The sequence below is a fragment of the Sceloporus occidentalis genome, unplaced genomic scaffold, assembly GCF_023333645.1.
Source record: "Sceloporus occidentalis isolate IW3139 unplaced genomic scaffold, rSceOcc1.0.p SCAF_22, whole genome shotgun sequence".
Classification (NCBI taxonomy): Eukaryota; Metazoa; Chordata; class Lepidosauria; order Squamata; family Phrynosomatidae; genus Sceloporus; species Sceloporus occidentalis.
This window is the reverse complement of record NW_028317002.1, coordinates 8897851-8925799: the sequence shown is the minus strand read 5'-3', so window position 1 is coordinate 8925799 and position 27949 is coordinate 8897851. Positions and strand designations below refer to the sequence as shown.

The window sequence follows — 27949 nt, the reverse complement described above, 5'->3', positions numbered from 1 at the left end:
TCTATGGATGTGTGACTGTGTATGATAAAAAGGAGGCCAAGTTCCTTGGAGCATTTGTCTAGGTCATTTTGTGTACAGTACACCTCAGTACGTGTGTGCAACTCTATTGGTCGTTTCGGCAGGGGGCTCGCCTGCCATCAACGAATGAGGTCCATTCTGCAGTTCTGCAATTAATTTGTTGATGCCAGACTAGCCCCCTTCCGGCGACCAATAGAGTCACACACACGTACCTTCACGGCGCAAACGCATCTGCTGCTGCTGCTGCTCCGATGTGTTCTTAACCCCGTATTAACCCCTGCTATGCAGCCGAGAGGAAACGAAGATGAAACGAGCACGAAGAATGGCCACGAATATTCGCCCGAAAAGACGACAGGAACGGGCGAATATTCGTGGAATATGAAGGTTTTTTTTCTCCGAAGACGAGTACGAAGACGAACACGAAGAGCCCCCTGGTGCCCAAGTCTACTTTTAAGCTGTCTTAAAGAGACCAAGAGTCCTGCACAGACAGTTACATACAAAGAAGACTCTAAGCATAGTAGGGATATCAAGAACTACATTGTTCATCATGGTGCACTTTATTCTTTACTTTGGAGCCTGAAATTGAGTGAACGAATAACTTAGAAATAGCTCAGCAAACAGCAGTCAGAGTGGACCAAGTCTGAGCCAGTACTTTTTCTTTAGTATTGAGAACACTAAGGCTCCACAGTCCAATCATCTCCCTGACTTAGCAAAATATCTCATCCCATTATCTTCAGGGCTGCACTGTCCATGCCAAAACAGACACTAAGGTTCTTTACGAAATTTGTCTTGATGGCAAACTGGACTGGGCCAGGTCCTGCTGGCCAAAGAGCTCATGAGTGTTTACTCATTGACCCTCAAAGGACCTTAGTAAACATCTGTGATTGTCTTTAGGTAGTAAACCTCAAGCACGGATATTTTTCTAAATAATGAGTGAAAAATGGATGAAAAAGAATGTAGACAGCACATCGCAGACAATAAAGAGTTTCCCTTATCTCCCAGAGGCAGCCTATTTGGCTTGATTTAGCAAGATTGGATTTTTTCCCTGTCAATGTAATCTGGTTTTAAAACTAGAATTATCTGCTCAGCAAACATATTGGACAACAGATAAAGAAAGTCTTTAGTAAATAATTTTGGTTATGTAATTATTTATGCAGGGAAGACGATGTCAGGAAAAGAGATACAACCAAATCCATTGAGTAAATTAATGGAACACCCTGTCTATGTTTCTTGTTGTGGAAAAAGTAATGCATTGTTTATTGCTTCATTGACTGTTGTAGCTTCGATTTTCCGGGCTAGGCTTAACTCCCCATTAAAAACCCCCCAATAATGACACCGCACACCATAAATATGGATGAGAAAAGGCCACAGCCAATTTTATTTATTAGAGTCATTGTCACGCCAAAACCTGAAACAATAAACATAGGTGCGTTAACAAGGACAATGACTCAAAACACCAACATGTAAATATATACAATAAAACACCCAAGCTTGCCAAGCAATCCAGGTACCATAACCAAATGCCACTTAAGGAAGGGACATACCGAGATGCCCCCACCCTGACCTGAGGTTCCAGCACTGACAGCCAAGAACCTCCCACCAGATGTTACCAACCATTCACTTACCACCACATTAACCCCCTGGATACCTGGCAAGCTGCCGCCCCACAGACTGTGACAAACGACACAAACCTTCAAACAAAACAAAAAGGGAGGGAGGGTGGGACACGCAACCAGGTAAGCTAACCACAAAAAATGGTTCCTGAGCCCGGGAAAGCAGCCACTTATATAATCTACCCCCAACTCCACCCCCGAAATTCCCGCCAAAAAGCCTACCCCTCCTCCGCACAACAGTCAAGGCCCACTATAGCCCATGCTGCCCCCCCCCCGTGGGCATCATTCTGGGTTTATCAGTTTAGCATGACTTACCTTTAGCACTTTATTAACTACATGTCAAGTGATGCTACATCAAAATTACAAGGCCAAAATGCCCAAATCCTGTATTTATTAGTAACAGAAAACATTCAACACCCTTCCATATAAGTCTCCCTGCTGCTGGCTTGTTAAGTCGCCAGCCCCCTTCACTTACTGGCAGGAGGGGTGCATGAGCGGGACCTCATGCTCTCCACTGCAACAGCTCCCGAATCAGTCTGCCCTCACATGCGTGCCTCTTAAAGGGATATCACCCCTTTACACTTGAGTGAGATAATTAGGGTTAGCAGTATCATGGTGCCTGCATGAGTAGCAAATGCCATTGCTACCCTCATGCAACACCCTTACGCAAACCATGCAGGAAGTCCAGGCACTGGTTAGACAAGCACAGCCTGCCTCTGACTACCACGTCCATTTCTATGCACCTGTGCAAAGCAGCATTCCAGAGAGCACCATGGCTCCTTAACCTCAGGTATTATTACCAGAACATTTCTCCATTGCTTTATGACCTCGTGTCAGACGCTGTTTAACCTCAAATCTCAGGCCTATGCTACAAATTATGTAAGGGTCAAAACCGTGATTTCTGATGAACCTCAGAAATGGGCTCATCATTTGATGTGTACTGATAGCCCCATTTTGGATTCTTGGACTTTGCTTCCCCAGGCTTTGAACTCACTATACGATGAACCCCACGTGCTGTCTTTTACTACAATCTTGCTTTATGCCTTAAAACAAGGACAGCATCCTGTGGAAGAATATGTTGTTGACTTCAGATGATTAGCTATTAAGACCATGTGGAACGAACCACCCCTTCTGGATCAATTCAGTTATGGACTTTCACAGACGCTCTGCTGTTTAGAGTCGGAATGGTGTCCTTCTCCTTATCCAAATTGATAGACGGCTAGAGGTAGAGATTCCTGAAGCGCAATGCATCAACCTGGCGCTTTACCTGCATCCACACCCACTTAACCCCCTGAAGAACCCATGCAGATAGCTGTAGCCAGGGGACCTCTGTTTAAAGCGGAGAAAACCCCGTAGACAATGCCTTAAATTGTCTTTATACTGCAGCAAGGCCGGGCATATAGTTCGAGAAGCCAGAACCTTGTCTATCCCCACAGTGAACAAGCCAAAACCTATTCATATACAAGTGATAGACGCAAGCATTTGGGGATCTGGTCCATCACCCCTCGCCACCCTGTGCCCATGTTCCTGCTTATTTTGGAGCTGCCGTGGCTCTGTAAGCACAACTCTGTCATAGACTGGACAATAATATGACTGTCCCATTGACTTGTTACCTGGTGTCCCTATTCCTTAAGTCTGGATAAATCCCCTGTCTGAACCTGAGCTCAGAGGACTATATAGATGACACCCTATCCAATAGGTTAAAACTTCCATCCGCTTCCCCTGCTTGGGCCAGGATAATCTTTGTCAGCAAAAAAGACTGTGGGTTGCATCCCTGCATACACTAAAGAGAACTGATAAAATAACAATAAAAACAAATTCTAGTTACCCCTGATATTGAAACTCATGGACTGTTCATGTGTTTACAAGATTGACTTCCAAGGGACATACAACTTGGTCCATATACGTGACCGTAACTAATGGAAGACTGCTTTTAAATCCAGATACTTGACATTTTCAGTAAACTGTAATACCATAGGGCCTCTGCAATGTCCCTGACACCTTTCAACATTTTGTTAACAACATTTTAGGAGACTTTTTGTTTATTATGTGATCATATACCTTGACAACATCCTCATCTACTCCCCCGATATGGAGTCCCGTTGTGCCCACGTCTGTTCAGTCCTTAATCGTGTACAACACCACAACTTATTTGCAAAACTGGAGAAATGTGTTTTTGAGACATCTACTGAACAATTTCTGTGATTCATGATATCCATCAACAGGCATCTTAAAGTGGCCACAGCCCACAAACAGAAAAGTCCAGGTGCAGGGGATACCAGGGGTTCTGTCTGTACCCCACGATGCATGATGATTTGGGGGTTGTTACAGACAGGCGCAAGAAACAAACCACAGGCAGAATACAGTGATAAGATGTGTATTGCAGAAGATTATATAAACAACAAATACAGGTGTTAAGTCTCTAGGCTGGAAGCCCGCTGGCGGGGCGCATGGCAGGAAGCCCTCTGGATGGGGCACACGGCAGGTAGCCCACTGGGTGGGGCGCACGGCAGGTAGCCCTCTGCGTGGGGCACACGGCAGGTAGCCCTCTGGGTGGGGCACACGGCAGGTAGCCCTCTGGGTGGGGCGCACGGCAGGTAGGCCTCTGGGTGGGGCGCACGGCAGGTAGGCCTCTGGGTGGGGCGCAAAACAGATAAGCCCACTTGGCCGGGCTCAAAGAAGGAACAATTCAGGATCAGGTACTAAGGAAGCCAAATAGCAAGTTAGGAATCAGGTACACAGGGCCAGAGCAAAATGGTCCACCAACTTCAATGCAAAGGCCCTGACTGAAGGGCTGGGCAGGTTTAAATAGGCAGGCTTGATCAGGTAACAAGGTGCAGCTGTACATGATGATAGGTCTGGGTGCTTCAGAGTGAGCAAGGCGGCCACTAGTGGTTGCTGAAGTAAATGAGCAGCACAGAGACTTGAGTAGTCCAGGCTGCAAAGGGTGGAACATGACAGACCATGAAGGACGCCTTGTTCTGGAAGCTGCCATTCACTCTACCCACTACAGAAGTCTTAAATATCTAAGGACGGTCAACATCCCTTTTCTGGACCCATTTTGTAATGGTCTTCGCATACAACCAAAACTATATTACTACTGCTTTTCTCCCCCAGACCAATGGCAAATTGAACGCGAAGGATACCTTCACTGCTTTATCATGTATCTGCAGGATAACTGGGCCTCTTTCCTACCGCTTGCCAAGTTCAACTACAAGAACCATTACCACAGATTCATTGGAATGCCACCCTTTTTTGGTTTTCACCCCATGACGTTTTTTGGTTTACCCATCCCCGTCAACGTACCTGTTGCCTGTGCTCTTATTTATGAACATGCACACACCTTCCCCTACTACAGAACACTCTGCACGAGACCCAGCAGTCCTTTAAATTCTATATGGATCAGGCAGGCATGCCCCTTCAGCTTATAAGGGCAGATGACGAGGTCTTGCTATCAATCCAGGACTTGCGACTGTCCTGTCCAAACAAAAAACTAGGGCCCAAATATGAGAAGAGAATCATTCCCCTTGTGGCTCCACTACAGCTGCCAGCTACCTACAGAATTCACCCAGTGTTCCACATCTCCTTACAGAAACCATGGGTCACTATTTCCTTCCCAGGACATCAAGAGCCACCTCCTACTCCCATCATGGTTGACAACAAAGAGGAGTACAAAGTAGAAAAGATCCTTATGCCCCCCCAAGTTAATCTTGCAATTCCATAAATGTCACCCAGATCATTCGGGTCACTCCCAGAGGGCTCTCCCTAACAGGTGGTCATGTCAGGGTCATGCGAGCATCACCTGTCCCGCCGTTTAACGGGGACTACTGGCAGCTTGGAGCACCACCAGAAATCTGTCAACGAAGGGGTGCGCAGTCCACACCCATGCCATCTCGCTCCCCTTGCCATATAAGCCTCCTTGCTGCTGTCATGTCAAGCCGCCAGCTTACTTCATTTACCAGCAGGAGGGGTGCATGGGTGTAGAGCCCTGCGCGGGACTGCTTTTTTAATACCAAGGCTGCCCTCAAGTTGCTCCCTCACAGCGTCTCTTCTCTTGCTCCGCCCAGGAACACAGTAGAGTCACGGGAAGTGACGTCACATCACGTGACTCGGCTTTGTTCCTGGGCGGAGCAAGTGAAGAGACACTGTAAGGGAGCAGCGCGAAGGCAGCTTTGCGGGACTGCGCGGGATTACTGGGACTCGCAGGTACAGTGTCTGACCGCCTGCTCCCGCCTGCAACACCAGCAAGACTGCCCAGGACCCGCCTCCCAATGCAGTCCTCTACATGGGTGCAACAGGGCCTCATACTCTTCACTGCAGCAGCTCTGGGGTCAGACGCCCACACGCCTCTTAAAGGGATATAGAAACATAGAAAGTGACGGCAGATGAGAAAAATTAGGCCCATCCAGTCTGCCCAACCTCTGAGTTCTTTCCTTAGTACCTGGCCTCATCTAGCTTGGCCTTATGCCTATCCCATTCTTGTTTAAATGTCTTTAAATGTCTACCATTTCAGCTTGATGGCTATTCCATGCGTCCACTACCCTTTCTGAAAAGTAATATTTCCTGATGTTATCTCTAAACCTTTGCCCCTCTAGCTTCACACTATGTCCTCTTGTTGTGGTAGTATTTCTCCTTTTAAATAAACTATCTTTCTTTATCTTGTTGATTCCCTTTAAGTATTTATCCCCCTGTCACGTCTTTCTTCCAGGCTATATATGTTAAGATCCTTTAACCTGTCCTGGTAAGTTTTATCCTGTAATCCATAAACCATTTAAGTAGCCCTTCTCTGAACTTTCTCCAACATGTCTATATCCTTCTGGAGATATGGTCTCCAGTACTGGACACAATACTCCAAGTGAGGTCTCACCAGTGATCTGTACAACGGCATGAGCACTTCACTCTTTCTACTGCTAATACCTCTCGCTATACAGCCTAGCATTCTGCTAGCATTACCTGCGGCTCTACTGCATTGTCTACCTACCTTTAAATCCTCAGAAATAATTACCCCTAAATCCCTTTCCTTGCATGTTAAGGTTAGGACAGTACCAAATATTCTATACTCCTTGTGCTTGGGTTTTTATGCACTAGATGCATTACTTTGCATTTATCCACATTAAATGCCAGTTGCCACAGCTCTGACCATGTTACCAGTTTACCTAAATCATTTGCCATTTGGCTTCTTCCTCCAGGAACATCAATCCTGTTGCAAATTTGTGTGTCCTCAGCAAAAAGACATACCTTTCCATGAAAACCTTTTGCAATATCACTAGTAAAAATATTAAAGAGAATGGGTCCAAGTACAGATCCCTGAGGTACCCCACTGGTAACAAGACCTTGCTCTGAATATACGCCATTGACTACAACCTTCTGTTATCTGTCACTCAGCCACTCCCTAATCCATTCAACAACATTGGGATCTTAACTCAGAGACTGCAGTCTCTTGATAAGTCTTCTATGTGGCACAGTGTTAAAGGCCTTACTGAAATCCAGAAACGCAATGTCTACTGCACCACCTTGATCAATTACTTTAGTAACCAAGTCAAAAAAATCAATAAGATTTGTTTGGCATGATCTTCCTGAGGTAAACCCATATAAACCCCTTTCCAACTAAGCAAAGATAATTAGTGTGTTCCATATATATCCTGTTTCCTCCTTGCTTAGCTGTAGAGCTAAGTTACTCCAGAGAGTGTCTTATTACCTTTTTCCTGACTTTCCTGATTTGACATTTTGCCTGATCTACCATTGTGAACCTAGCTGCCTGTTTTGACCACGTATTTTGGATTCGTCTCTGGTACCTATTGGCAGGGGCGTACCTAGAGTATTTGGCACCTGGGGCGGATCCTGTATGTGGCACCCCCCCCACACACACACACACACTTTAAAACTGCATAGCTTCTACCATTATATACCGGCGCAGACACTGAAGGTGGTACAGCATAACACTTACTGTTATCATTATATACTGAGGCAGACATTGACGGTTGTACAGCATAACACCTACCACTATATACTGAGGCAGACAATGACGGTGGTACAACATAACGCCTATCACTATATACTGAGGCACACATTGACGGTGGTACAGCGTAATCCCTATCACTATACATTGAGCCAGACATTGACAATAGTGCAGCATAACTCCTATCACTATATACTAAGCCAAACATTGATGTGGTGTAGGCCTATCACTTCATTAGTAGTAGGGATGCACCGAAACAAATTCTGGACTGAAACCGAAAATGCAGCATTTACCTGGCCGAAACGGAATATGACCCCCCCACACCATAAAAAAAAAATCTAACACTTTTATTTAAAGTAAGTAACACACCAAAATAGGACAAAACAATTAAATAACAATATTAATATATTATATATATATATATATGATTGTTAACAGCAATCACATTCCTGTCATGCTCAGGCATACGCAGATTCCAGGATGTACTCGCAGACTTGGCATGATAGGAGTATGATTGCCCTATCTACCCCGTCTCACTCCCTTCTCCCTATCTACCCCCTATCCCCCCGCCTCACTCCCTTCTCCCTATCTACCCCCTCCTAACGATCTACCCTCTCCCCCTTTGAAGTTCACTTACCTTTCAGGAGTCCTGCGGTGGGGGTGCAAGGCCTCTGTCTCCCAGCTCTGCCACTGTATAGAACAGTATAGAGTGATGGGAGTTATGATGTACTAGAGCATAATTATATGATGAAAAATACATTGGAAATGGTACAGCATAACACCCATCACTCTCACACACTTACCAATCCGCACATATACCAATTCACACACATACCAATCAAAACACACCAATCCACACACACACCAATCCACACATACACCAATCCACACACACACCAATCCACACATACACCAATCCACATTTATACCAATCCACACATACTAATCCACACACATACTAATCCACACACATACCAATCCACACACATACCAATCCACACATATACTAATCCACACATACCAATCCACACATACCAATCCACACATACCAATCCACACACATACCAATCCACACATACACCAATACACACATATACCAATCCACACACATACCAATCCACACACATACCAATCCACACATATACTAATCCACACATATACGAATCCACACATACCAATCCATACATACCAATCCACACATATACTAATCCACATATATACCAATCCACACATACACCAATCCACACATATACTAATCCACACATATACGAATCCACACATACCAATCCACACATACCAATCCACACATATACTAATCCACATATATACCAATCCACACATACACCAATCCACACATATACCAATCCACACACATACCAATCCACACACATACCAATCCACACACATACCAATCCACACACATACCAATCCACACATATACTAATCCACACATACTAATCCACACATACCAATCCACTCTCACTCACTGAATGCTTTCCTACCTTTCCTCTTTTCTCCTTACAGCTTCTTTTCCTTCTTTTTCTACAGTTCTTCTGTCTTCTTCCGGTTCAGTGGGCGCGGCTTCAGTGTTGTGCGCCGGGATCTGACAACAAATCCCAGCGCACAGCAGCTGTTGCCGCGCAGATCGCAAGGGAGCGATATCGGAGGTCTTTAACAGACCTCCGACTCCCTTGAGTAATTTTAAGCCGGGTTCAACCCTTGAACCCAGCTTAAAATCACTCAAGGGAGCCGGAGGTCTGTTAACCCCTTCGAGACAAAGGCTGATTTTACTTTTTGTACCCTTTGTGACAATGGCCTTTTTAACATTTCTGCGCTGCTTGTGTTTAGCTGTAATTTTCTTCTTTCCCGTTTACTGAACCCACACACATTAGATATTGTTTTTTTCAGGACAAGAAGGGCTTTCTTTAGATGACATTGTTTTGATTGTATCATATTATTTACTATTAAAAAAATTATAAAATATGGTGAAAAATTTAGAAAAAAATGACTGTTTCTAACTTTTAGTTGAAAAATCTTTTACTCATCTATAAAAGGTAATGAAAAAACCTGCTAAATAGATTCTACTATTTGTCCTGAGTTTAGAAATACCCAATGTTTTTATGTTTTTTTGCTTTTTTCTACCCATTATGGGGCAATAAGTACAGGTAGCGTTTTGCTATTTCAAAGCCATTTTTTCCTAATCTGGTAATTCTTCCCCCCATGTGCCATTTCGGGTATCTTTGAACCCGGCCAATGCAATTTACCCCATCAAGTCATATATTTTTGAAAACTAGACAGCCCAGGGTATTCCAAATGCTAGTATTTTAACTCTTTCCATGCACCATATCTACCACCAGTCTTTGTCAAACTTTATGGTAGTCATTTTTTTGCATTTGTTTTGTCATACACATTTTACTTCAGGTATGAATTAAAATGTTCTAGTTTATGTCACTATCACAAAACACCCCAATATGTGTTCAGCAACATCTCCTGAGCGCAGTGATACCCCACATGAATGATTTTGCCTGGCTGTTTGGGGGCAAAAGGGCCACATTTGGGGCATGCGCATTTTTCAATGTTGAACTTTGGCATTTGGGGATCCACTGCCCATGCCCTATTTGGTACATCTTTGAGCCGGGCCATTTCAGTGTGCCCAATAAACCCATATATTTTTGAAAACTAGACACCCCAGGGTATTTCAAATGCTAGTATTTTAACTCTTTCCATGCACCATATCTACCACCAGTCTTTGTCAAACTTTGTGGTAGTCATTTTTTTGCATTTGGTTTTCCACACACATTTTAATTCAGGTATGAATTAAAATGTTCTCGTATATGTCACTATCACAAAACACCCCAATATGTGTTCAGCAACATCTCCTGAGTACAGCGATACCTCACATGAATGATTTTGCCTGGCTGTTTTGGGGCAAAAGGGCCACATTTGGGGCATGCGCTTTTTTCAATGTTGAACTTTGGCATTTGGGATCCACTGCCCATGCCCTATTTGGTACATCTTTGAGCCAGGCCATTTCAGTGTGCCCAACAAAACCATATATTTTTCAAAACTAGACACCACAGGGTATTTTAAATGCTGGTATTTTAACTCTTTGCATGCACATATTTTACCACCAGCATTTTTTCAAAGTTTGCAGTAATATTTTTGTGTGTGTATTTTTCCCACACACACCTACTTTATGTATGAATTTACAGCTCCTGGTATATGCCGCTGTCACACGACACCCCATAATGTGTTCAGCAACATCTCCTGAGTGCAGTGATACCCCACATGCATGGGTGTGTCATTTTTTGGGGGAACTAAAAGGCCACATTTGGTACGTGTGCATTTTTCTAATTGGAAATTAGATGTGTGGCCATCCTTCCCCCCGTGTTAATTGGGACGTTGTTGAACCTGGCCCATTCAATTTACCCCATCAAATCATACATTTTTTAAAAGTAGACACCCCACGGGCATTTAATATGCCAGTATTTTAACTCTTTCCATGCGAGAATTGTTTTAAGCTAATATGCTAATTTTAGGACTTGCTCACAAAAATATATTTTTTATATATATATATATTTTTTTATTATTATTTTTTTTAAAAAAAAATTTAACATTTTTTTTCAACTTGGAGGTTCCCCTGATAGTGACATCAGTGGGAAATGATTTTTACATTTTACTGTTTTTTTACTATTTTTTTCTAATTATTATTAATTTTATTTTATTTTTTAATTTATTTTTACTAATCACACTGTGATTAGAAAGCTGGGCTCCATTGACTTGCATGGTGAATGCAGTACCTGTATTCAACCTGCAAGTGGAGCCAAAGTTCTCTAGATGGTCTGGACCATCTAGCGAACTTTTAAAATTTGTGGTTCCTGTTACAGGACGGCGGCCATCTTCCTTGATGGCGAAGATTGCCGGCAGGTTAGTGTTTGGTGTCGCTGGATGCCTCCTGATCGAGGCATTCCAGCGACACCATTTAAGTTTAGGAGGCGATCGTCGATCGCCTCCTAAACGCTTTTAAAACGGGCGTCCGCCGCCATACAAAGTATGGCGGATGTTGATGCCCCGTGGAGGGGCCAGAGATGGCCCCTTCGTGCCGATCGCGGCGTTGCTGAATGCCTCGAGGTCGAGGCATTCAGCAACGCTTTTTGGGTGCAGAAAGCGATAGTAGATCGCTTTCTGCACCCGTTTAAAGACGTGCCGGTCCTGGCACGTCAATTGTCGTAAAGCACATGCTTTTCCGTGCCGTGCCAGGACCGGCAATTGTCATTAAGGGGTTAAAGACCTCCGATACCGCTCCCTTGCGAGCCTGCTCCTTCAGCGGCGGACATTACTGTCCGTCTCTGGAGGGGTGCCGGGTGCCGGCAAGTTGGCACCCCCCTGATGAGCGGCACCCGGTGCGGACCTCCCCCCCCCACCCCCCGCTAGGTACGCTACTGCCTATTGGGCTCTTCCAACTGACCTTACAACTAGACTTGGGCACCAGGGGGCTCTTCGTGTTCGTCTTCGTGCTCGTCTTCGGGGAAAAAAAAATCTTCGTATTCCGCGAATATTCGCCCGTTCCTGTCTTCTCTTCGGGCGAATATTCGTTTTTTCTTCGTTTTTTCCGGTTAAGGGGTTAATACGGGGTTAACGCAGCTCTGGCGCCAGTACTTTAAATGTGTGTATCAGCAACTCCATTGGTCGCCAGCAGGGGGCCTCCTGCTGTCGACCAATGATCACAGTACCATATATAGCTAATATATTCTGGGGCAGAATATTCTGCTACTCAGTGTAAAACCAACAGAGGGCAGCATTCTGTCCGATGATATATTAGCCATATGTGGCAGTGTGTTAATTTTCATTTATTAATTATTTAAATAAAATATATTTCCATGATCCGCTGGTCTCCCCACTGCAACAGTTAAATGTCCGCACTCACGGACATTAATTTTGTCGAATTTACAAACTCTTTTTTTCTATTTATTTTGGGTTTTTTTGTATTAAACTGTTAGACGAAAGGATCATGGGAATAAATGCAAATGAGCACACGGCCCCATATGGCTTATATATCTTTGGACAGAATGCTGCCCTCTGTTGGTTTTACATTAAGTAGCATATGTTTGAAATCCAAAGTTATTCTGCTACTCAACGTAAAACCAACAGAGGGCAGCATTCTGTCCGAAGATATATTAGCCATATGTGGCAATGTGTTCATTTTCATTTATTAATTATTTAAATAAAATATATTTCCATGATCCGCTGGTCTCCCCGCTGCAACAGTTAAATGTCCGCACTCACGGACATTAATTTTGTCGAACTTCCAAACTCTTTTTTTCTATTTATTTAGGGTTTTTTTTGTATTAAACTGTTAGACTATGGCTAATATATCTTTGGACAGAATGCTGCCCTCTGTTGGTTTTACGTCGAGTAGCAGAATAACTTTGGATTTCAAACATATGCTACTTAATGTAAAACCAACAGAGGGCAGCATTCTGTCCAAAGATATATAAGCCATATGGGGCCGTGAGCTCATTTGCATTTATTCCCATGATCCTTTCGTCTAACAGTTTAATACAAAAAAACCCCAAAATAAATAGAAAAAAAGAGTTTGGAAGTTCGACAAAATTAATGTCCGCGAGTGCGGACATTTAACTGTTGCAGCGGGGAGACCAGCGGATCATGGAAATATATTTTATTTAAATAATTAATAAATGAAAATGAACACACTGCCACATATGGCTAATATATCTTCGGACAGAATGCTGCCCTCTGTTGGTTTTACACCGAGTAGCAGAATAACTTTGGATTTCAAGCATATGCTACTTAATTTAAAACCAACAGAGGGCAGCATTGTGTCCGAAGTTATAGTAAGTTATTTATGCTAAGTTAAATGTCTGTACCGGCGACTTTGTTGGTCGCTGGCACTGACATTTAACTGACACAGCGGGGAGACCACTGGTGTCTCTGCTGTGTCAGTTAAATGTCCGTACCGGCGACTTTGTTGGTCGCTGGCACGGACTTTTAACTGTTGCAGCAGGGTCCCAGGTTATTTTTTTTTTTCTGCCTAGCAACTAGTGGTAAGGGGCCGTGCGAGTGAGCCTATTGGTCGCTTGCACAGCCCTTTACCCTACGGATTTCTGCTCCCGTTATCCAACGCAGCATCGCAGGGGTTAACGGGAGCGGAAATCCCGCGATGCTGTGAAGATAAGGTAAGTTAGATGGGGAAGGGACCGGGGAGAATAGTAGACGAAGGCGAAGATTCTTCGTGTGTGAGTCTTCGTCTTCGCCTACGTTTTACCGGCACTGTCTTCTCTTCTTCATGTCTTCGGAACGAACACGAAAACGCACTCTTCGTGTTCGTTTTCATGTTCGCCCGAAGACGAATGCACAAGTCTACTTACAACATCTTCATAGTCAAAATACATTATTGAATCCAGTTCATTGTAAGTGATTTATAAAAATGTATTTTTAAAACAATTATAAAGTATGGCTTTTATGCATAATTCCTAGTTCATCTAAAATTGTTTTAGTGATCTTGGTTTTAAGACTTTTACCATAAATATTTCAAAATTTATATACAATAATACTCTTGCTACTGAAAGTGGTTTCTTGACTTGAATTAATGTGGTTGTATATTTATTTGTATGAATATTCAATGCCATTTCTCTCAGGCCCTTTGAATAAAGTGTCATCTTAAACACTGTGATTCTACCAGAAATAGTGGGGAGTTAATGTAACTCATAAAGAAAGCAGTTTTCCTTTGTGCTATAGTTTTGCTGTGACTTCATAAATTTATACAGAATATTCTCGCCAAATGTTCTACAATGATTTATGACTTAATGACTTTAAGGATATGACGTATTTCTTCTTGCTACCCGTATAATATACATTAGTCAAATAAGCACACAATTTCTCCATAAATTATTGTTTGTACAAACTACATTTTGCCTTGATAATCCCAAAATACCATCTTATATATAGAGTTTTTTTCCCATTACCTACCATAAAGACAGTCTACCAGATATAGAAATGTGGTAGAACATTCCCCTACAACAATAACTGTATCTGCCTGAGGTTTGAACTCTACCATGCTTAATGCAAAATCCTCTTGTGTACAGAAATCTTGTTAAGAAAGGCATAATATTTATATATCCTTACTTTGTTAATTAGGTTATGTGTCTTCAAAGCAGGTCACCTTGCTAAACGGCTTCTTGCTTCTCTTGATCTGTGTTTAAGCAAAGGAAAAGAGCATGGATTACAAAAACACCACAGTAAGGAAGCTTACAGTGTTTTAAGAAAAAGATCCTCTTTGCACTAATAAACCTCATCATCTTTATAAAGAGGTATTTGGCATCTACCAGTACAGAGATACACTTTACTTATCCATTTGCATGTTGTAAGATTGTGTGTTACCCAGACTCCATCCTAAATGTATGCTGTGGCCAATATGTCTTCACATGAAAGCCATGGACCATTTGAAGGCCCCCAGTGGCCTCATGTTGCACCGCGTAGTACATTCTTGATAATTGCCGTGCTAATGGGGATTGTGGTTGCCTTAGCATTCTTTGTCAATGGTCTAGTTATCATGGTCTCCATCAGGTACAAGAAGCTAAGATCCCCTTTGAACTACATATTGCTTAACCTAGCAGTGGCAAATGTGCTGGTCACAATTTTTGGGAGTTCTGTTAGCTTCTTCAACAATGTCACCGGTTATTTTACAATGGGAAAGGCGATGTGTGAATTTGAAGGCTTCATGGTTTCACTAACAGGTAAGGTGCGATTTTTTTAGTTATGTGAGAATACATAGCATTTAATATAAACAATAGTCCAGTTTTTACATTACAAAGCGATAGTCCTAGTGAACAGCAAATGTTTATATTATGTTAATATCATAGTAAACTAATTTATTATAATATGTGTGTGTATGTATGAGGCTGTATTTCTATACAGTATATCTATATATAGATGTGCATGTCTTTATATATATATATATATACATTGCCCTCTATAATATTGGCACCCTTGGTAAACATTATCAAAGAATGCTGTGAAAAATTGTCTTTAATGTTTAACCCTTTGATCTTTTCTTTAAAAAATACACAAAAATACTCTGCTCTCATGGATATCAAACAATTGCAAATACAACACAGGTTTAGCCCCCCCCCCCAAAAAAAAGAGAGCAGAGTATTTTTGTGTATTTTCTGAAAAATAGGGTTAACAATTAAAGACAAATTTTCTCGGACTTCTTTTCTCATATTTACCAAGGGTGCCAATATTAGTGGAGGGCACTAAATATACAAACACACCACACATAAAACATTTAAAAATTGCACATTTGGTGTGTCCACCCTTTGCCTTCAGAACAGCATCAATTCTTCTGGGTACACTTTCTCAAAGTCAGGGATTTTGTAGGCATATAGTTAGGTGTATGATTAAATAATTTTAGCAAACAGGTGCTAATGATCATCAATTTAATAGTTGAGTTGAAACACAATCATTGAAACTTAAACAACTGTGTAGAAGAGATAAAACTAGGTGAGGTCGTTGAAGACTGAAGTTTAACATCAACCGTCCTACACTGTGGCAAAATTGAGCACAGTAGACAGGGGTTTCCATGTGTTCTGTCCAAGCTATTTTGAAGAAGCACAAATCAATGAACAACGTTGAGCACCATAGACAAAGTGGTCGGTCAAGGGAAAGTCACATCATGCTTACATCCCTTTTGTAGTCGAAAGATGTCCAGCAGTGCCATCAGCTCAGCATTGAGCCCTTGAAACACCCATTTGCTGTCTGGAGAAGTCTGGTCAGAAGTGGTCTTCATGATGTGGCCAAAAAGCCATACCTCTGACTTGGAAACAAGGCCAAGCATCTCTACTATTCACAAAAACACAGGATCTCGGGTGCAGAAAAATTTCAGCAAGTGCTCTGGACTAATGAGTAAAAATGTGAAATATCTGTTTGTAGCAGAAGGCAGTTTGTTCACCGAGAGACTGGAAAGCGGAGCAAGAATGAGTGTTTCCAGGCAACACTGAAGCATGGTGGAGGTTCTTTGCAAGTTCGGGGCTGCAAAATGGAGTTGGGTGATTTGGTCAGAATTAATGGTCTCCTTAATGCTGAGAAGTACAAGCACATATTCATCTATCATGAACTACCATCTGATTTTGAAGGGAAATGGTGGTCACACCAAATATTTGGTTTAGGTTTTTCTTCTGTTCACTCACTTTGCTCTTGGTTAAGTGAAAAAATAACCTATTAACATGTCTATTTTTTAAAATGCTCTTACTTTAAAACATTTTTAATACCTGTCTAAGACTTATGCACAGTAGTAAGGTTAAAACTTGGCATAAAGGCCCTTTAAAATGTAGTCATATTGTACCACGTCTGTTTTGAACTATATTTAAAAGTTTTCAATTTATTCATGAGTTTATTGCAAACCATATCTATTATTACATAACTATTTATCTAAATGGTTCCCAATTATGTCAATTTCATCATTACATTTGTATGTGTGAATATGTGCACACATGCAATTCTTATTTTAATTAAACCTGTTTCCTGACGGCTAAACTAATGAACTAACTACTTGCCTCGTTGTACAACAAGTACACAAGATTTATCACTTATCAAAAGGTTGCTAGGGCATTTAGCATTTATTATATCCCTTAGAATTTATATTTGTGTTATTTATACGTTGAAGGTATTGCTGAGAGCAATCAGATTTATAGAACACTCAGAAGAGAAGTAAATAAATCACATCTTTTTTTAATATATATTTAGGGTTGGCTATTAGCCGTATAAGCACTATGAAAAAGGCAGGCTGCCATGTTGAATTAGTAGTACACTAAAACGATCTGTCAGCCAAGGAGCCGTTTAATTCCATCCTTTAGTATTTTAAGCAAATAAACCTTAGCAGGTATGACATTTTATTGTTTCATCCAAAGTCTACAGTAGTTACTTAAAAACAACACAGGAATGTTTAAGAATATTTTTCATTTTCTATAACAACCAATCAATGCCTGTTCTTGTGTTACATTTATGCATTTGTTGTAATGGATGTCATAAAAGAACAATATCTTATATTATAGTTGAATATTGATTCGTACTCTTCCCCCTAAGAAATGTTCTAAAGTAAAGCTGATAAAATGATGGCAATCATTAAAATATCCTATAAGAATAATTTCTATTTTCAGGTATTGTTGGCCTCTGGTCACTGGCAATTTTAGCCTTTGAAAGATATATTGTAATCTGCAAACCCATGGGGGATTTTCGCTTCAAACAAAGGCATGCAGTCTTTGGGTGTGCCTTCACTTGGATCTGGGCCCTGGTTTGGACATCTCCACCTCTCTTTGGTTGGTGTAGTTATGTCCCAGAAGGTATTTTATTTCATATTTCTTTACTCATTTCTACATATAGCATGTACATTTGGTTCATATACATACTTTATATTATATACTATAGTGTTAGCTTTTGTAAACAGGATTAGCTGTTTGTTGGGCCTTCTAATCCTTAGATTTAGTTCTCAACGTTTCTTTATCCTGGTAAATAAAATCACATGTGTTAAGGGGAAGACTGAATGAGTGGGAAATGATAGTGAGCTCTTGCTTTGATAGTCAGCAGTAAATGGTAGCATGGTGCATAATATACACCGATCAGCCATAACATTATGACCACTGATGGGTGAAGTAAATAACACTGGTAATCTTGTTATCATGGCACCTGTCAATGGGTGGGAAATATTAGGCAGCAAGTGAACATTTTGTCCTCAAAGTTGATGTGTTAGAAGAAGGAAAAGTGGGTAACCATAAGGATCTGAGCACCTTTGACTAGGGTCAAATTGTGATGGCAAGATGACTGGGTCAGAGCGTCTCCAAACCCAGTCTGCAGTAGTCAGTACCTATCAAAAGTGGTCCAAGGAAGGAAAAGCAGTAAACATGGTCATGGGTGGCCAAGGCTTATTAATGCATGTGGGGGAAAAGGCTGTCCTGTGTTGTTAAATCCAACAGACGAGCTACTGTAGCTCAAATTGCTGAGAAAGTTAATGCTGGTTCTCATAGAAATGTGTCAGTGCATCACAGTTTGTTGTGTATGGGGGTGCCCATGCTGACCCCTGTCCAGTGCCCAAAGCACCTATAATAGGCATGTGAGCATAAGAACTGGACCACGGAGCAATGGAAAAATCACGTTTTCTTTTACATCACGTGGATGGCCAGGTGCGTGTGCATCGCTTACCTGGAGAACAGATGGCACTGGGATGCATCCCTGGAGGCCCCACTTTGAAACTTACAGGGCTTAAAGGATCTGCTGCTAACATCTTGGTGCCAGATACCACATCACACCTTTAGAGGTCTAGTGAAAGGTCATGGCTGATCGGTGTAACATGATGTTACAGAGTATTGAAGTCTTCAGTTGCCAGCTAGTAATAGGAAATATTCTGACATTTTGTTATTATTTTATCTAGGTTTGGGGACATCCTGTGGACCCAACTGGTACTCAGGCGGCAGCAATAATAACAGCTATATTCTGGTTTTGTTTACCACTTGCTTCGTTATGCCTTTAAGTACGATCATTTTCTCCTACTCAAACTTGTTAATGGCTTTGAGAGCAGTAAGTACAAAACATTATTGATTTTTTTCTACCTAGAATTCAGATATTTTACTCAAGAAAAAAAACAATGGAGGATACTTCAAACATCTTACTTGAAGGTTGATTACTACCAAGTAATACTTGATCACCTGGTTAAAGGTTATAAATCTAATTAAGAGTAAGGCTGACAAGACACAAAAAAATGCATCTAACACCTTCGGGATGAGCTGGAACCAGAGGCGTAAACTAGAAAAAAAGAGGCCCTGATGTGAAAAAGTACACATACATGCTCGCACACACGTACAGGGCCGAACCTAACAGAGTGGGGCAATTGCCCCAGGCGGCACTTTTTTTAAGCGGAGGAGAGGGGCGCCGAGTGGTTTCGCTTATCAAGTTGTCAGTACCCGCTCGGCGCCCCTCTCTCTCCTCTGCGAGCCCTCTAGCTCGGTCCCGGTGCCGGCTTGTATTGCTGAGCGCCGGAATATGACGTAATTTCCGGCGCTCAGCAGTAAATCAGCGTGCACCGTGGCAGAGCAGGGAGCTGCAGGAATGCTGGAAGGTAAGTGAAGTACAAAGGGGGGGGGGGGGATAGGGTAGATAATAGGGAGGGAGGGAGGGAGGGAGAGGAAGGGGGGTCGCATTTTAAACTTCGCCCCAGGTGGCATTATGTCTTGGGCTGGCCCTGCCCACGTAAACATGCATGGTGACACACAAGTATACATGCCTGCTCTCACACACACAAGTATACATGCATGTTCACACAAACAACTACACTACACATGCATGCTCACACAAGTACACACGCATGCTCACACACATAAGTACACATGCATGCTCACACACACACACAAGTACACATGCATGCTCACACACACAAGTACACCTCCATGCTCACACACAGAAGTACATTGTATATATATATATATATATATATATATATATATACACACAGAAGAACTAGCTCCCATTAGTAGAGATAGATAGTTTTTACTAATGAGAGCTCAATTAAGTAATAATAGAGTTGGACAGGCAAAAAAATAACACCAAGTTGATAGCAGCAGTCACAGTTTGTATTAGGGTAAATGCTATCTTAACTTTTCCCTATCACCATAAAACTTGCTTTTTTATTTTTTTCTTATTCTAGATTCTACTGCCTGACAGATTTAAAATAATATTGATATTATGCTACACCTGAGCCCAATATCTATAATTAAAAACACTGAACTGTTAGATCATGGTCTCTCAACAAAGCATTTATTTCTGCTGCGATACCAATTAGACATTTTTAGCATGTGCTTCAGCTTGCGGATGCCATTAAGGAAAATAATCTAATTTCTGTATTTGGTGTTTCAAATAAATAAACAAAATTGCCATTTATTTCTTCTTAACAAATGCCCTTGATAAATGAAACAATGTCTAAATTTCTTGTATAGAGATTTTACTTATTATTGAATTGTCATGAGGCTGAATTTTCCAAATTTACAATGTGCACTAAAGCTTCAAATATCAACTAGCCTGGCAGGGGATTTGCATAGTTAATCAGATTTCCTTCTAATTAATAATACATAGGCCAAACAAAATAAACTCTTTTGATATTGACATGAATATATGAAGAGTGGTATTTGCATAAACCATAGATTCCATAGGGAGTTCACAACTTCTGTTCAACTGAAGTTGTTTTCACTTCTGTTTAGATATTTTCCTCAATATAATCCAAGACACTTTGATCCCAATAGGATCTAAAAAATGATATCATGCTGACATAAGAATTAATGACATGTCAAACTCATTTAAATAGGTTGCTGCACAGCAGAAAGAATCTGAAACAACTCAGCGAGCTGAGCGAGAAGTCACTAGGATGGTGATTGCCATGGTACTGGCCTTTCTTGTCTGCTGGTTGCCCTATGCAGCATTTGCCATAGTGGCAGCCACCAATAAGGACATTGTCATCCAACCAACTTTAGCTTCAATGCCTTCATATTTCTCAAAGACAGCCACTGTGTACAATCCAGTTATCTATGTTTTCATGAATAAACAGGTTGGTATATTTTGTTATATTATTGATTTTATTATATCATCCCTAAAATATATAATACCTGGGGGTATCTGCTTGGCCCCCCTTTAAGATGCATGGATATCTTGGGAAGGGCATCCTTGTGTCAGCCTGCTTTAGTCCAGAAGAGGCCAAAAATCTCAGCTGAAAGTATAAGAGTTAAAACCTGATTGCAGTCCTTTGTACAGTCCTTTGCACATCTGGATATAGAGTCCCTACACATGTTTTCCCTATACATTGGGTGGCTTCATCAGGGAAATGCAGATTTTATTATTATTATTTTGTATATAGCTTATGTAAAGTTTATACTAATTCACCCAGGCAAAGTTTGTAATATGAATGATAGCAACTATGAGGACCTTTTCTGCTGAAACTAGAAACAAAAAGTCCAAAAACAAGTCAGATTAGCTTGTATTTCTTCGCTAGTTTTATTCACCTTTATTTATTCATCATTATGTTTTGCTTTTAAAGACTTAATAACAGTATAAGTTATGTGCTCCAGTAACTTTTGTAACTAAATTCAGTATTGGAAATAGCCTTGTTATGTTTAAGGTCCTCATAGAAATAATTCTTTAATGATGTAAAATTTTGCATCATTTTTTTTTTTCAGAGAAAACGTACAGCTAAGAAGGATATTTAAAAGTTTCATTGTTTAATTCAGTTTTAACCTTCAGGAGAAAGAATAAAACAGACCCACAATTGTTTATTTGCGTAACGTGCAAGAAAGCACAATTAGTGTCCTGATTATTGCAAACAGTATATTTAAACAACAATTAGTCCACTGGGAAAACACAAATTATACGGTAACATTAATTAGGTTTATTATCGTTAGCATTAATTATGCTGTACATAATAAGTACCATTTAATTACAATACATACAGCCAGATCAAGAAAAAGAAATGTAATGCTAAAGTATGAAACAAGTTCATGAAGAGCATAGCCTTTATTTTGTTCAATATTTAACATTATGTAAAAATACAAAATTAGTTATAAAGTCTTATATTTCTGATATTCTACCAAGTAACATATAATATATTTCTTTCCTTATAGTTCAGAAACTGCCTAATAAGTCTTGTGTGTTGTGGGCGCAATCCCTTTGCGGAAGAAGAATCTAGCACAGCAAGCGGGCGTACAGATGTGACTTCGGTGACTGAGGGAGGTGGAAATAAAGTTACTCCATCATAATCTTTTCATCTTTACTAGTAGCCTGCCATTAACCATTTGGAAAAATACATGCAAAAAATAAAAAATAAATTCTAACCCTTGCTCGGGGATAGTATTTGAGTCCTATGTATTTTGTTCATGTTTCAAAATGTAGTTATTAATTAAAATACATAATTCACATCAACAGCCTGAAGGAGGGTTTTTCAGCGTTTTGCAAAGCAAAATTTCCTACAGAATGATGTTTAAAAATTGATTGCCATGGCACTTTAATAAAAAAGTGAAGCCATAAGGGACATATTACATTCTTATCTTAGGTTGTGAAACATATGTTGTGCAGGACTGTTTTTGTTGTAAAATAATGGTACTCTCAACAGTAGACACTCACAACTGTAAAGATTGTGAGTGGCTTAAAGTGATTGAACTGTCAGCCCACCTTAGCAGGCTGACAGTTTTGTTTTGGGTGTCTTCAAATACACCCGTAGCTACTGTACATTTGAGATGTTTGGCAGCAGCATATTCATGAGGCGGTCCCCTGTTCAATTCAAAGACCTCCTATGTAACCAGCCCATTTGCACCACATGACCCCTTTATTACAGGCTCTACAAGATAAGTCTGCTTGTAAATGGGGTCAGGTTTTACAAACCATGTGAAAGTGGGACAGAGCACACCTTCTCCATTCACATTTATCAGGGGAAGCACAGTCACTTTGATTCCCCAGGCTGATAGTACTTAATAAAGGGCAAGTTGCAAAATAATTTGGGATGGGACCTCACCTTCTTGCTTAACTTCTAAACTTGACTGACCTGATTAAACTGAGGTCACATGCTCTCACATGCTAACGATTGTATCCTGCATGATGGCAACACTGATCTAGAACAAAAGTTCACCAGTTCTTATGTGTTCTGAATTGTACCGGTCTTTCAGAGCTCTGCTTACAGTATAGCACAGTATACTATTTACATAGGTAAGTCGATTAGTAAGTAAGGTATTCTACAGGTCCACATGCCCATATACATTTATTTCCAGAGACAACTGAGGACCAGAGATCTTTGCAGATTTCATATGACTTCATAGTTCAGATCGGCATCATGTGATATGTGTGATGATGATATAGTGAGCAGGGAGGCAATTGAACTCAGGGATGCTTCTTTGAAGTTATCAGCCATCAGGGGGAATTAGAATGAAATGTGTTTTAAGGCAGAATTTTAATCTCCCAGACTCATTTTCATGTTCCTTCAGCCTTTGTAATGCATAAATTTTTGACTGTGTTTTGGACATGGTTTACCTGCGTACCTGGAACTCACTGTGATACATTGTGTGAACCCAAATTCAAGACAGAAAAAAGACATTTAGAAATAATAAAATAAAACCAATTTTATTGAGCAGGAATACCAAAATTACGTAAATCATCATAACCATATTTCAACTGCTCTTCTTTTTCACTGGTCGGTTTTACGCATCTTGACAAATCAAAGTAGAATGCTCTCCATTCCTAAAGTTTTGTGGGTTTTTTTTCCTGGATGGTCACTTTAATTCTGGAAGTCTTATATCAATAGCATATATACTATACATATTTCTGCCTGGGAGAGACCTTGCTGATCATCTTCAGCAATCTTACCTTGTTAGGGAGTTTGACTGTTCCTCACAGCTGTTTCAGTTAATGGTTGTGTTACAACCTACATATTAAATTGATGATCATTAGCACTTGTTCAGAATTGTTCAATCATTCACCTAACTATATGCTTATAAACTCTCAACTGTGTGCAAGTGTGCCTAGAAGAATGGATGCTGTTTTGAAGGCAAAGGGTAGACACACCAAATACTGGTTTGAGTTAGATTTTTCAAAAATGCTAGAAATTAATATGTCTATTTATGAATGCATTCTTAATTTACAGCAATTTTTCGCACCTGACTAAAACATTTGCCCAGTAATGTGTGTATATATATATATATATATATATATATTCTAGAACATGGCTTCTCTCCAGTTGGAAGAGCCCTTAATACGTTACTAGCAGGTGCTTCTCTTTTTTAACAGTATTTGGTGAACTTCATTTATTTTTCATGTATTCCATTGTTCAGGCACAAGTCTTGTTAGTTAGCTATTTTATATATATAATAACCTGCCAGAGGATGTCACAAGCAGGCCTTGGTAATGAGCTGTCATGGTTTTGAAATATCTTCCTTCTCCCTCATGTCAGTTCTTGTAGAAAGAAGCAGGATGTTGCCAATATTATTTAAGCCCAAATGCCAGGCTTCATCAATAGGCTTGTTGTTGTGTCTGCCTATCAGTCGCAGGGAAGAAAGTGTTTTGATATTCTTTGGAAAACAACATATTATGTAAAAATAACTGCGTATAGATCTCAAGAAAACATGTGCCATAAGGTATCTTAAAATCTCATTACAGAGAAGATGACACGTTTCATTGCTGAAAATCATAATTTCCATTGGAATGTGTCTCTGTGTCAAGTCAAGGTGGCAATATGAAACTCATTTATGTACATTAAGCACGTAAGTTGTTATTTTAACACACATTGAAAACAGAAATGAATGACTGCTATAGTTAATATACCTTCAAAAATAGCATCAATTAATAACCTGCTAATTAATAGCATGTTGACTTGGATGGCTGCACAGTAGTGTTGCCCGGGGTTGCTGAAGGCCAAAAATGTGCCTCAGGCTGTATAAGCCATCTTTCAGGCTATGCTTCCAGAGAAGCCCCCTGACCAGCTTCTAGCTGATGCGGGTTATCGTCCCCTCCGTCCAGCCACTCTATCCACCAGCTTAGCTGGAATCAATGCTAGGATTTTCTTGGTGGTTCTGTTTTCAGGTAATGGCCCAGAAGGTAAGAAAAACCTTAATTCTCACATTGGAGGACCAATCTTCCTTTCTACCCCTCCTGGGCCTGGACCAGCCTGTGGGTCTTCAAGCAGGGCCCATTCTTGACCTTTTTCTACATGAGAGTGATTTTGAAGCATTAACCTTGGCAATGCCCTAATCACATCAAAGCTGTTTTATGCAGCTTTTGTGACAAGATCGTGGGTGTATTTTCTTCCTATAGGCTTGTGGAGTCCACGTGGCAATTAATGTTGTGATCTAATCATCTCTATCAGTAACACTATACACTAACTTAACCCTATCTGCACCTAACACTATTTTAACACTACCCCTTAAGTTATCCTCTAACCCCCAACCTAAGTTGTTTTGTAAATTATCGGAGTGATTGTTGGTTTTGAGACACCAAAACTAAAATTAAAAAATGACCCGTAACCCAAATAAAAAGAGTATATTACCCCATAGCCCAGGTAAGGAGAGACACCAAAAAAAGCCCAAGGAAAAAACTGTGTGGGAGGGAAAAGTAAAAATCATGAGGTGTACACTTCTGACTTAGCTGTAAAAAAAGTTTTAATCACTTTGCACACATGAATTGGGGGTCTCCTTGTGACTGTGCTCAGTATCAACGTGGTCAGAAGTATGAGATTAGATTTTTGGGTTCCAGGTAGCACAGCCTGTCCTATCCATCCAAAAACATGCTTGGTATTGAAAATGTAGAAAATAATTTGGTTGCAGTTGGCCACCTAGAAACGTAAATCCTCCCAAAGAATATATAGTTTGCAGGGGGTTTATTTTGGTGTTTAAGGATAGTTTTATCCCTAAAACCATGAAGTACACCTTCTGTAAAACGTTTAACCACTTTGCACATGATTTGGGGACGTCTTGTCATTGTTTAATGCTGACATCCCACATATACAGTATGTGGTATCTATATGCTCAGGAGAAGTGAGAGATACACCTTTTGTGTTTTTTCTCTCAAAATGATGTGTTTATGTTACATGTGTGTATGTAGTGGAGCACTTCTAAAGGTACGTTGTGTGTCTTTCAAATGTACCAGGGGTTAGCTTTTAGGAATATTTTATTATGCATCATCGAACGTGAAAAAAACTAAAAAATCTTTTCTTGGAAGATTTGTGGTTGCTTTAGGCCATCTAGAAGGGTGGGTGCCCTAAGTGGTTAAAATCCACAGGGATGTACTGCCAGGCACCATATAGTTTGTATGGATTATTTTGGTATTTACAGGTAGTTATCCTGCCTCAAGAGCTGTGCATTTTTTGTTCATCTGTTTATTTTTTTCAACTGGAAACAACTTTGCTCACTCATGATTTGGGGGACTCTCTTTGCAACTTAGCAGTGACATTCCAAACATATATGGCATCTATGAGATATTATTTGTGAGTTACATTTGTAATGTAAGATAAGTTACGTATTGTGTTATTCAAGAGACTATTTATATGTAATACACCTTTTTTATTATTTTATCTAACATTGCAGAAATACATTACCATATATTGGTATGCTTTATTTGTTGTGTAGGATTTTTTAAAAAAATATATATTTTAAAGTTGTTTCTGCTTCATTGGGGGAGAGGGTGTCTGGAGGCTCCGCCATTTTGCGGAAGTTCACCAGGAGGCCATATCCACGTCGAAGTGGACGAAGAAAGAAGGCACAAGGGGCAATGGATAAAGAAAGGAGACAGGAAAACAATAAGATATAAGAGAAGACACAAAACTGAAGGGCAAGGAGAACGGAACACAGAAGCACACAGAAGGAGATGTGCCTGACCTTATACATCTTCTTCAAGCTAAGGAGCTGGGACAAAAGGCAAATACATACTGTAGCTGTCTAATCATTTCCCTGCTTTGCAGGTGCGATAAGAATCCATCCTATCATTTGTTAATCATATGTACATTTAATTATGCTTTAACTTGACCATTAGAGCTCCAGAACAAGCTAAGCCAAACTAGTGTTTTCTGTTCTATCCTTGTTTCTCTAGTACATAATTTTATACATTTGTCACCATGAAAAATAAAACAAGTTAACAATTTTGGGATATTTGGTCTTTAGATTTCCAATAATTGCTTTGCCTGCTACAGAATGGGTTTGTACACAGGCTTAACAGTAAATATAATATAAAAATTGCAAGACCCATAGCGATTAACAGATTAGGAACAGTGTGGTGTGCTTTGTGCCAATTAAGGCAGCTTTATATGTATACATTTAATGGCTTAAAAAGTTTAAAAGTTGAATCCATTTTTCTAAACATAGCAAAATAATGTACAGTCCTTTATTCTGTAGATATAAACTGTTAAACCCATTGGAAAACAGTTTTCTGATATGAACCAATTTGTAAGATTTAAAGAGTTCGATACAGAATATGTGAAATTGTAAAGGGGTAAGCGGTTTTAACTATCAGGGCTCCAATATGCTATTGGAGCCCTGATTACTACATGACATGTGGGGTTTATATAATGCACAATTACAGTGCAAAGTAGTGTAGGCCCATACTGCATGAAAACATAAAAAACATGTAGAAAAAAAGGAAGCAGATAAAAAAAGAGAAAAAAAAGCCATGTTTTCCTTATACAAATTGTCTATACATATATCATGTTACTTGTATTGTATTGTACCAACTGCAAGCTCAATTTGGCAAACCTAAGGTCTTTCAGATTCATTTGAAATAGGAAGGATTGGTTATTTTTGAAATAATTGTTCTTTAAGCAATCAAAGTGATT

The 27949-nt window shown here is 40.3% G+C and overlaps 1 protein-coding gene across 1 annotated transcript; it reads left to right on the top strand.

Annotated features, from left to right (window-relative positions):
- The first annotated feature begins 15007 nt into the window (after nucleotides 1-15007).
- Nucleotides 15008-22400, top strand: LOC149300972 (pinopsin-like). The gene is made up of 5 exons (XM_089484689.1): nucleotides 15008-15347; nucleotides 17769-17951; nucleotides 19037-19182; nucleotides 20960-21199; nucleotides 22266-22400. Exons 1-5 carry the CDS (start codon nucleotides 15008-15010, stop codon nucleotides 22398-22400), a joined length of 1044 nt encoding a protein of 347 aa, XP_089340815.1.
- The last annotated feature ends 5549 nt before the right edge of the window (nucleotides 22401-27949 follow it).

What these genes read in the sequence shown, in the direction of transcription:
- LOC149300972 (XM_089484689.1), top strand. Translation starts at nt 15,008, where the DNA reads ATGTATGCTGTGGCCAATATGTCTTCACATGAAAGCCATGGACCATTT. An exon ending in GTGTAGTTATGTCCCAGAAG is followed by an intron (nt 17,952 to 19,036) that starts GTATTTTATTTC and finishes TATTTTATCTAG; the next exon opens with GTTTGGGGACATCCTGTGGA. An exon ending in TGTTAATGGCTTTGAGAGCA is followed by an intron (nt 19,183 to 20,959) that starts GTAAGTACAAAA and finishes TCATTTAAATAG; the next exon opens with GTTGCTGCACAGCAGAAAGA.